The 12,059-nt window shown below is 43.9% G+C and overlaps 1 protein-coding gene across 1 annotated transcript in view; it reads right to left on the bottom strand.

Moving 5' to 3' along the window:
* LOC126479017 (toll-like receptor 4) overlaps nt 1-12,059 on the bottom strand; it is a 138,068-nt gene that overhangs the window by 48,859 nt on the left and 77,150 nt on the right. Inside the window, exon 8 of the mRNA XM_050103748.1 lies at nt 6,646-6,830. Within this exon, the coding sequence (XP_049959705.1) occupies nt 6,646-6,830 (185 nt within the window). The remainder of the gene's footprint in view (nt 1-6,645; nt 6,831-12,059) is intronic.

The following is a 12,059-nucleotide window of genomic DNA, read 5'->3' as shown; positions in this document are numbered from 1 at the left end:
CGTATTCCCATCTCAAGTATGTAACAATGTGATGTCATTTTCTTTCGGAAGTGGCTGCTGTCTGGCGAGGTAACCAGGGCTGGTTTCTATCTCAGTGCTACAGTAGACTATTTTTATCGTCGTGGCCGAATAAGACCTGCAAGTATGTCAATACCCATTCATACACACATAATTTTTTTTTTTTGCATCACCCCGGTTCCCAGAACTTCTGAAGATAGACATTGCCTGTGGATATTGTACCACAGACACGGTCCCTTTGACTGCTCGAAGACGTCACTAAACCCGCCCAAAGATGCAAACAACCATGAATAAGCAGCGCTTATTAGACGGAGGGGGTCCGACAGCTGATCAGTTCCAGTCATTCCACCAGGAAGGAGGTACACGGCTCGTGTTGTCTGTAGTTCAACCATGCCTAGGCAGTCAATGCCACGGTTCTATCGCGTCCACATTGTTACTTTGTGCCAGGAAGGGCTCTCAACAAAGGAAATGTCCAGGCCTCTCAGAGTGAACCGAAGCGATGTTATTCGGAGATGGAGGAGATACAGAGAGACAGGAACTGTCGATGACGTGCCTCGCTCAGGCTGCCCAAGCGCTACTGCTGCAGTGAATGACCGCTACCTACGGACTCGGAGGAACCCTGACAGCAACGCCACCAAGTTGAATAACGCTTTTCGTGCAGCGACAGGTCGTCGTGTTATGACTCAAACTCTGCGCAGTAGGCTGCATGATGGCAACTTCACTCACGACGTCCTTGGCGAGGTCCATCTTTGCAACCACGACACCATGCATTGCGGTACAGATGGGCCCGACAACATGCCGAATGGACTGCTCAGGATTGGCATCATGTTCTCTTCACCGATGAGTGTCGCGTATGCCTTCAACCAGGCAGTCGTCGGAGACGTGTTCAGAGGCAACCTGGTCAGGCTGAACGCCTTTGACACACTGTCCAGCGTGTGCAGCAAGGTGGTGGTTCCCTGCTGTTTTGGGATGGCATTGCCGGCTGTAGTAACCGTGCCGTTCTAGGCGCTGCAGTCTGGAACCACGAGACCGCTACAGTCGCAGGTTCGAATCCTGCCTCGGGCATGGATGTGTGTGATGCCCTTATATTAGTTAGGTTTAAGTAGTTCTAAGTTCCAGGGGACTGATGACCTCAGAAGTTGAGTCCCATAGTGCTCAGAGCCATTTGCACAATTTTTTTGGGGTGGCATTACGTGGGGCCAACGTACGCAGCTGGTGGTCATGGAAGGCGCCGTAACGGCTGTACGACACGTGAATGCCATCCTCCGACTGATAGTGCAACTGTATTGGCAGCTTATTAGCGAGGCATCCGTTTTCATGGACGACAATTCACGCCCCCATCTTGCAGATCTTGTGAATGACTTCCTTCAGGATAACAACATCGCTCGACTAGAGTGGCCAACATGATCTCCAGACATGAACCCCATCGAACATGCTTGGGATAGATTGAAAGGGCTGTTTACGGACGACGTGACCCACCAACCACTCTTTGGGATCGACTCCGAATCGCAGTTGAGGAGTGGGACAATCTGGAGGACCAACAGTGCCTTGATGAACTAGTGGATAGTATGCCACGACGATTACAAACATGCATCAGTGCAATAACACGTGCTACAGGGTATTAGAGGTACCGATGTGTACAGAAATCTAGACGACCAACTCTGAAGGTCTCGCTGTATTGTGGTACAATATGCAATGTGTGATTTTCAGGCGCAATAAAAATTGCGGAAATGATGTTTATGTTCATCTCTATTCAAATTTTCTGTACAGGTTCCGGAACTCTCGGAACTGCGTGTGTGTTAATTACGTTTTCATATTCTTAAACTTAATCTCACGACATTTACAGTAACCTCGTAACAGTGATTCACAGATGAATAACACTACAAAAAAGGAAAAAAAGGGCTACTAGTAGAACTGAGTGAGAATGGTTGTTGGATGGATAGTATTTTGAATGGTTATAGCATGGAAGAAATGAGGTCTGGGCCGAGTTGATAGGTACTACAGTTTTCTTGCCCTAAAAAGTGGAGAGCATGTAGGTGTATAATTGGTACAATGTGTTGGCACAATCCCAATAGATTACAACGGCTAATAATCTGGCATGAAACGACTAGGTGGTAGATGCAGAATGTATAAAGGAGTTCATTGTGGAAGAGGAGAGAGAATAAAGTAATAAGTTCGTAGAGGATTCTAGTGGGGGATGGTAGGCGCGTAAGGAAGGCGAGGCGTCTGAGGATTTCAGGGAGTGGTAAAATGTTGATGGAACAGAAATCCAGAAGGAGGTGCCATTGCCATAACACAAATAATGCTTTGTAAGTGTATAGTATGGTGGAGGAATGTGCTGGTTAACAGTTCCAGACAGTTTTGTGTTTTCATTGGATCCGTACAAGGTGCTCTTAGTGTGTGAATTAATTGGGTATGACGGTTTAAATGGTGAGGATGACGCAACTGTCAAATCCAGAAATCATTATTATATTCTAGTGACACACTGTTGCACCTGAGTACAGGAAAGAGTGCTAACATTCACAAATAACATACGTGAGGATGGTACATTCGAAACGTAGAAATAAGCTGAAACTCCAAAGGCATATGGAGTGAACAGTAAAGTACTGCATAGAACAAGTATGTCAGGTATCTCTTCCACAGCCGGCCGAAGTGGCCGCGCGGTTCTGGCGCTGCAGTCTGGAACCGCGAGACCGCTACGGTCGCAGGTTCGAATCCTGCCTCGGGCATGGATGTGTGTGATGTCCTTAGGTTAGTTAGGTTTAACTAGTTCTAAGTTCTAGGGGACTAGTGACCTCAGCAGTTGAGTCCCATAGTGCTCAGAGCCATTTGAACAATTCTCTTCCACACACTCATTTTATTTGAGACGTTAAAATACAATAATAATTTATGGTTTTGTCTTGCTATAGAATCTGCTATAATATAAGCATGTGTGTGTTGTTTTATATTATGCCTCTTTGTGTCATTTTAAATCTTAAGGTGGTAGTTGTTATGGACTGAAATTAATTTCAAGTTCAATTTTTGTAAGCAATATCTAGAAATAAAAACATTTTATATTTGACCACTGGAAAGTCAGTCGTCTCCTGAAACATTATGCGAAACCATCATCAGCTGTATAATGCCTGCAACTTTTCTCACCCAACCTACCCCTACAAATTCCAGGCCACCTTCCATTCTACAAGAATTAACAGTCCCGACCCCTTCTATTGACCCACCACGACACCCAGGGGATTTATTTCGTCATGCACCCACCGCAGAAGACAGAATCGTAACCACAGTCCTATGAGAAGAGTCATATCTTTCACCTAATTGCACTGTCAGCCTGTTCTGCATCTCATGTTAATGCCACACGTACATAATACCAGAATCACTTCCTGTTTTACTGTCTATCGTCTAGATACCCTCGTGTAATCAAAATCTTATCCCACCGCACAAAGCATCCTGTATCCAGCTGGAATAACTCACCACCATAAGCAGAGACACAGTCTATTACATACCCAAACCTCGCAGTACATACTAACCCACAGTTTCAGCCCCGTCCCCAGTCCACTCTCTGTCATTCGGTTCCATTCCATCAGAGTTTCTTTCCTGAAGTTGGTAATTGAGTCACTGAAGGTGATAACCAATTGCACCACAGAAGCCAGAACGCCAAAATGATCTGCAGCACTGTAAAGACATTTCCATTACCATCGTAGATATCAATCGCCACACGAGGAGCATACGTTTTAATTGACGAAAGCTGCACATTCTTATCTACCTCTTTTATTTTTACATTTATAGTTACTTTCATCAGTACCTGTACCGCTGAGGAGTAGATACTGAAATGCTGGCAAAAAGGAATTATATAACGAGAAAGAAAAATAAATGAGCCGTGGCGAGATGGCCTCAGTGTTATTTTGTTCATGTATCGTTGAGATCGATTGTGGTTGAGCTAAGTTATCTTTGCTTTTTGCGTGTCTTATCTTCCGGGTTGCGGGCGAAGGGATTGGGTTGTTAGTCTTCGACGGGTAACCCTCGAGATCTCGTGACATTCGCTGGGAGACGAGTGTCAACGGCTGCCGAACGAGCGTGATGACCGTTACATGTTGTGGTGTGAAGTTGGTCGGGCGTTTTGGCAACATGTGCAGCTTGGAGATAAAAGTTCTGTGACTTCGCTCAGAACTAAATTCGAAGTGAAACGGTGGAGCTGTGGAACCCGCTCCTTCGTATTGTGTACGTGATATGAAGTAAGTGGTCGTAGTTGTGTTTTGTTGACCGACGCACTCAAAGCCATTTAAATTTCATAATTATGGTGAGACTTTCACAGTCGAACTTTAAGATGGTGTGGAAGAGTTCAGTTGGCCCAATTAAATGGTGGCCGTTATTTGAAAGTTTTCTCAGAAGTTTTACTAGTGCTCTGTGTTTCATGTAATCTAATGATTTTATGTTGGCGTTTCCAAAGCCTGCACTCTATTAATACAGTTGTCCATGTGTAAAATGCTTAAGGTCAAAGTTGCGAATTTGTCAGAAGTGTAATGTGTTCCTTTACACGCTTACCCATATATCGAGTCAAAGGTTCTGCCGAGTGTTTCTATGTTTCAGAGTTATTGGAATGTCTTTAAGCGCAAAAACCTTTGATTGTGGCAGCGCCTTGGCGGGGAGTGAAATGTCATCCGAGGTCTAGACCTGGCAGTGTTTAAGAACCTGGCCACTACCGGGAGTTGTTCACATACCGCCTTCCAAAGTTGAGTATTTATTTTCTTTCCGCCAAGGTGGGTTAAGCTGGTGGATATATAAATGTATGTTGTATATAACCTGTTCTTATACCAACCTGTTTCCTTAAATATTAGCGACTGGCAACTGGCTAAACTTTAAACTGCATAGAATCTGCTGAGTTCCTTGCGCAGCTCTTTCTAGTAGTCTTTTATTAACACGTCTGAGCGCGCGAGCATTCATTCTTAAAGATCAGTGTTTCTGCTGTAGTAAGTGGTACTATCATGTTATTTGACTGGATCTTAGCTTGCCACTAATGTTGAAGTGCCATTAAGTCACCCTTCATTGGTAACTGTTTTCATTATATGTATTTTGAAGGAAATCCTATATGGGAGATTGAATTTTTAAGGTTTGTCAGTAATTCTGTTTTCTTAATAAGGGAAAATAAAGCGAGGGGTATTAGTGTCCGGCAACGTTAAGTTTGTAATTGACCTTTTAACAAGTGCTTCTTTAACGGATTGGAATAGGAAGTTTATAAGGGTATTTTAGTGAAGAATATTAAGTGTGGCCATCTTAATGTAATGTAATGGTTTTGAGGAGTTTGATGAAGTGCCTATGTGAAATAATTGATAACTGCTATGCTTAAGATTTCTATAAATACCTGGCACATTAAGTTTTCTATAACTTTCTCTTAAGGGACTGTTTATTTGAGTACTGATTACGTTGGGTTTCTAACTGTATTTACAAAGCTTTATCTAGTGGCTCGTCCACAATTTGTAATTGTCAAATTCCTTAAAAGGTGTAATGTCTATAAACTGTCTTAATTATAAATTGTGACTACCAACCATGATTCCATCCTGCTTCCTCTTTTATGGTATCTAAGATATAGTAGATAAGTGTGGTACGAAAAGGGAACCACGTACCAATAAAATTGTTCAGCACAGTAACAAAATGCTTCGGAACGTTAACAAGTATGGGTCTACACTGGCCGTCGTTAGTGTTGTAATATGAGGGTATCGAATGGTAATTATGCAAGGCTTTATCATACTATACGTATACAGGGTGTTACAAAAAGGTACGGCCAAACTTTCAGGAAACATTCCTCACACACAAAGAAAGAAAATATGTTATGTGGACATGTGTCCGGAAACGTTTACTTTCCATGTTAGAGTTCATTTTATTACGTCTCTTCAAATCACATTAAACATGGAACGGAAACACACAGCAACAGAACGTATCAACGTGACTTCAAACACTTTGTTACAGGAAATGTCCTCCGTTAGCGAGGATACATGCATCCACCCTCCGTCGCATGGAATCCCTGATGCGCTGATGCAGCCCTGGAGAATGGCGTATTGTATCACAGCCGTCCACAATACGAGCACGAAGAGTCTCTACATTTGGTACCGGGGTTGCATAGACAAGAGCTTTCAAATGCCCCCATATATGAGAGTCCAGAGGGTTGAGGTCAGGAGAGCGTGGAGGCCATGGAATTGGTCCGCCTCTACCAATCCATCGGTCACCGAATCTGTTGTTGAGAAGCGTAAGAACACTTCGACTGAAATGTGAAGGAGCTCCATCGTGCATGAACCACATGTTGTGTCGTACTTGTAAAGGCACATGCTCTAGCAGCACAGGTAGAGTATCCCGTATGAAATCATGATAACGTGCTCCATTGAGCGTAGGTGGAAGAAACTAAAATGAGCTCTAACATGGAAATTAAGCGTTTCCGGACACATGTCCACATAACATCTTTTCTTTATTTGTGTGTGAGGAATGTTTCCTGAAAGTTTAGCCGTACCTTTTTGTAACACCCTGTATATCAATACAATGCCTGGGGTAGTCTGAGACCGATAACTTATTGATGAGTTTAGCGATTATATCAAATGACACAAAAGTGTGAATACTTTCAGAAATATTTTCTGTAGAACATACTTTCTTTGTTTTTCCATCCACTGGCGTAGCTGCCGAGTGACTTCAGCATCACTTGAGCAGGGATCACAGCTCAGCAGCATGATGTCGCCCAGGTCTATGGTCATTCCTGAATCATCAGCTCTGAGGAACTGGAGTCCCAGTGGTGATCGTGCATTCCCCACCAAGGTTAGATGACCCGCTCGAACCTGCGAGAAACATCGAAAAGGACCTGGTAATAAAAACATACCTTGGAAAACTTTGTTAGTTCTCTTTTTTTTTAACTCGTTGTGTTGGTGAATTGGTTTCACTATAAAATATGTCTGACATGGACTTCAAAAGATGACATACATTGCGAGGTCCTCTCGATAGTATCATTTTCTACAACAACAAACACTTGATCATTTTATGACTTTTGTTTCGTCAAAAATATCTGTCATACCTTTTGAACTTCACTTCTGCCAATTTTAGGCTCCTGTCATCGCAAGAATGACTACCCATTCGTTCTGCTCCGTTTATGTACAGGGGAGACTGGGGCACGCTTACCCAAGGGGCACCGTTTACGTAGAGCACTTTTCTGGGGAACAATTCTTGCTAGAGCGCCATCAACAGAAGGAAGTTAGTATTGCCATCTATTAAGGGCTCTACAAATTTCACAGCATCTTAGCGAGAAGAACATATTTGTGTTTTTGTGCAAGGTGAATAAATTTTTTTACTCAAATATCTAATCTTCTAGGGAGCAAACATTTTAGAGTTAAGAACTGAGGTCACTCTACCTAACAAGGTGCAGTTGTATAATTTGAAAGCCTTTTGCGGTACTACTTTGGTTTTGAAGCTAATTCAATGTGATGGGGATCGTTTATTCAGTTCAGTATGGGCACATTTATACACTATTCTGCATTGCTATCCCAGCTGATACCCGAGTCAACGAAATATGACAACAGAAGCTGGAAACTCAATCTCAAAAAATTAAGGCACAGGAGATAAAAGGTAGAAACAGCTAAAAAAAAACTATTTTAGCCTAATGAATCTCAGAGGAAATTTCTATGACAGCAAAGCCAGACACGGGCAAGAAATTACTATAAGCAAGAGCAAAGAACAATTGAATTGGCGTACTTCTGACATCATTAGCTTTTTGCCCACATGCAGGTTTACACACCGTAAATTTATATGCTCTCCTGTCGTCTGCCATCTTCGTCATATCTGCGTAATTGCCGCTTCCGCTTATGTCATCCATCACCCTGTATCTCATCCTTGCCCTGTCTCCTTCCACAAATTAGGCACTTCAAAGCGTCTATTAGTAAGCACTCCCATCTCAACGAGTGTCCCATCCAATTGTTCTGCCCTTCTCTTATTACCTGCCGCAGTCTGATCAAGAGGATGAAAGCTATTTTTGTCTTTACTGCTTGATACAACCAGCCAAAAAGAAGTGAAGAATTGGTAGAATGCCTTAGATGTAAAAGGTAGCCACAGGAAACACTATTTTTTTTGCTTGCATAATTGCAACTCGGACAATGATTATGAATTGACCTTCAATTAACACCCAAATTTCTTTGTAGGCCATATTAGGCCTCCTTGTGGAAGTTCATTATGGTGAATAAACCCACAATTAACATTCAAATTTCAACAAAAATTTGTTTACTGATAGTAAAATTTTTGTATTTTACGTCTTAATTGGTGTAAGCAAGTCTGTGGTTTCGTTTATTTCCAATAACAGACATTTTGAATATTTTAGCACTACGTTTTGTTTATATATTACTGTGTCTTATGATAGGCCTAGACGTATCCCCTTAGGTGCATAAACCTATCCAACTGCGGGACAAGTTTTTACACTCGAGTCTGCATAAAATTATTCTTCAGTCTTAAATATACCGTAGAGTTAGAAATATATGTACCAATCTATACTTTAATAACCATTTTATATGACTAAACAAGATAAATGTAACAAAAAAATTAAAAGTTCTGAAAGAAATCCGGCTAAATGTGCCCCAGCCTCCCCTATGAATTACGGTGGAAGTGAGTGCACTCTGACCTAAGTTAAAATTCATACATATTTCCTGATGGAAATCCAACGTGGCAGCAATTTTGTGAGAGAGCACACTGGCAAGCGCGTAGAAATTTTCATTTTTAGACATACGATTGTGGTGAGAGCATCCCCCGAATAATCATTTTACCGGTATTTGTCAGCCCACAAGCTATTGTGATAGTCTCAGATCAGCACCATAAATATATCGTAATAAATCACCTTAAAAGGTCTGCTGACATTAACGGCTCCTGGGAATAAGTATTTTGGAAGCAATGATGCTGGTCCAGTGTAAGAGAATTTGTTCTCCACGCCTCGTCGTGGAACGTCGAAGTTGGTGACTGGCCCGCTCTCTGAAGCAGGACTGGCGGAAATCTGTTACAGATTCGACGACAGGGTAGATTGCTGGTGCATGCACAAGCATAACGATCAATGGACACTGTTGAATATGGGGCTCCACGGCAGACAACCCCTATGTTCCCATTTTGACACAATGACACCGTCAATTACGATTGCAGTGGGCACAGGATAATCGAGGCTTGGACTGTACATCAAGGGAAATGTTTCGTCTAGTCAGGTGAACTATGTTTCTTTTTAGACCACCTCGACAGTCGCCTCCGGATACGCCGTTATTCCAGGCAAACGGCGCCTCGAAACATGCGCAACGTCTTGGACACAAACCGTTGGGTGCATTATTATAGCATGGAGGAAATTCGTCTGTGATTTCTCGGGGCCTGTGGTAGTACTGGAAGGCGCCATGACAGCTGTGAACCACTTCAACATTATTGCGGATCACGTGCATTCCTTCATGTTTGATGTGTTTCCTTACCTTCCAGTAGCATAAGTGTCCCTGCCACAAAGCCAGAGTCGTGCCGCAATGGTTTCAGAAACACCACACTGAACTGACGTGGATGTCCTGACCAACAAATTCGTGGTAATTCTATCAATTTGACGTAAAGAACCCTTTTGTGAAAGTGACCGAGTCGAAAGTTGTGAGCGAAAATCTTTCTGATAGCGAAAGTGTCTAACCAAAATTGTATCCTTTTTTGGTGAATGTATCATTGATACGATTGATCTAAACTAATTATTCAACAAACCTGCATCTGACTGCGTCTGTGAACTTGTTTCTTGCACTCCTCCATTTTGCCAGAAGTGCAGCATGTATTTGACTCAGCAATCAAGTTTAAGAGAATAAAGTCGTTTGTGCAATAGCATTAAGACGGTCCTGGAAAATTAACTTTTGGCCCAGATGTTTACTTAATGAAATTATATCTCGACTTGAATAATGCCAGTTGCGCAATGGCATAAAATTAGTTATTTGAAATAACTTTGCTCTGATATCGTTAGTTCTACCAAAATCGATTTCATACTATGAACTGCACATATACACTCCTGGAAATGGAAAAAAGGACACATTGACACCGGTGTGTCAGACCCACCATACTTGCTCCGGACACTGCGAGAGGGCTGTACAAGCAATGATCACACGCACGGCACAGCGGACACACCAGGAACCGCGGTGTTGGCCGTCGAATGGCGCTAGCTGCGCAGCATTTGCGCACCGCCGCCGTCAGTGTCAGCCAGTTTGCCGTGGCATACGGAGCTCCATCGCAGTCTTTAACACTGGTAGCATGCCGCGACAGCGTGGACGTGAACCGTATGTGCAGTTGACGGACTTTGAGCGAGGGCGTATAGTGGGAATGCGGGAGGCCGGGTGGACGTACCGCCGAATTGCTCAACACGTGGGGCGTGAGGTCTCCACAGTACATCGATGTTGTCGCCAGTGGTCGGCGGAAGGTGCACGTGCCCGTCGACCTGGGACCGGACCGCAGCGACGCACGGATGCACGCCAAGGCCGTAGGATCCTACGCAGTGCCGTAGGGGATCGCACCGCCACTTCCCAGCAAATTAGGGACACTGTTGCTCCTGGGGTATCGGCGAGGACCATTCGCAACCGTCTCCATGAAGCTGGGCTACGGTCCCGCACACCGTTAGGCCGTCTTCCGCTCACGCCACAACATCGTGCAGCCCGCCTCCAGTGGTGTCGCGACAAGCGTGAATGGAGGGACGAATGGAGACGTGTCGTCTTCAGCGATGAGAGTCGCTTCTGGCTTGGTGCCAATGATGGTCGTATGCGTGTTTGGCGCCGTGCAGGTGAGCGCCACAATCAGGACTGTATACGACCGAGGCACACAGGGCCAACACCCGGCATCATGGTGTGGGGAGCGATCTCCTACACTGGCCGTACACCACTGGTGATCGTCGAGGGGACACTGAATAGTGCACGGTACATCCAAACCGTCATCGAACCCATCGTTCTACCATTCCTAGACCGGCAAGGGAACTTGCTGTTCCAACAGGACAATGCACGTCCGCATGTATCCCGTGCCACCCAACGTGCTCTAGAAGGTGTCAGTCAACTACCCCGGCCAGCAAGATCTCCGGATCTGTCCCCCATTGAGCATGTTTGGGACTGGATGAAGCGTCGTCTCACGCGGTCTGCACGTCCAGCACGAACCCTGGTCCAACTGAGGCGCCAGGTGGAAATGGCATGGCAAGCCGTTCCACAGGACTACATCCAGCATCTGTACGATCGTCTCCATGGGAGAATAGCAGCCTGCATTGCTGCGAAAGGTGGATATACACTGTACTAGTGCCGACATTGTGCATGCTCTGTTGCCTGTGTCTATGTGCCTGTGGTTCTGTCAGTGTGATCATGTGATGTATCTGACCCCAGGAATGTGTCAATAAAGTTTCCCCTTCCTGGGACAATGAATTCACGGTGTTCTTATTTCAATTTCCAGGTGTGTATATTGCATAGAGGCCTTATATTCTTTACGTTCTTTCATTTGGTGGGTAACTTTACTTTACTACTCATTTTCATATTCAATACAAGCAAAGGATATGGATTATGATTCAGGCTGTTAGACTTAAACAAAATGTTGATCTCAATATATATATATATATATATATATATATACATACAGTTAAAATTTTAAGTCATACACAAAACTAACCATTAAACAGTTAAAATTTTAAGTCATACACAAAACCAACCATTTACAACATTTTTCTAGCTCGATTAACTCTTACAAAAAATTTTACAAAACGCTTACTGTGTCGAACGTTGGACATACAAACCCCAGCTCTGAAGATTATCTAACAAAACCAATTTGAAATAATTATGTATCTTCTCTCATTTATGTGCTAAAGTTTGGTCAGGGGCAGCGAGCGCGACCTACCTTAAAGCTGTTACCACACATCTGCTTCCTCCCGGCACCTAGCTGCGACTCCTAACTTAAAGCTGTCTGCACACGTCTGCTTCCTCCCGGCACCTAGCTGCGACTCCTAACTTAAAGCTGTCTGCACACGTCTGCTTCCTCCGGGCTCCTACCTGCTACTCCACGGTTTTTTA

Source organism: Schistocerca serialis, chromosome 1, assembly GCF_023864345.2.
Source record: "Schistocerca serialis cubense isolate TAMUIC-IGC-003099 chromosome 1, iqSchSeri2.2, whole genome shotgun sequence".
NCBI lineage: Eukaryota > Metazoa > Arthropoda > Insecta > Orthoptera > Acrididae > Schistocerca > Schistocerca serialis.
The sequence above is the reverse complement of the archived record's forward strand: the minus strand, read 5'-3'. Positions and strand labels throughout refer to the sequence as shown.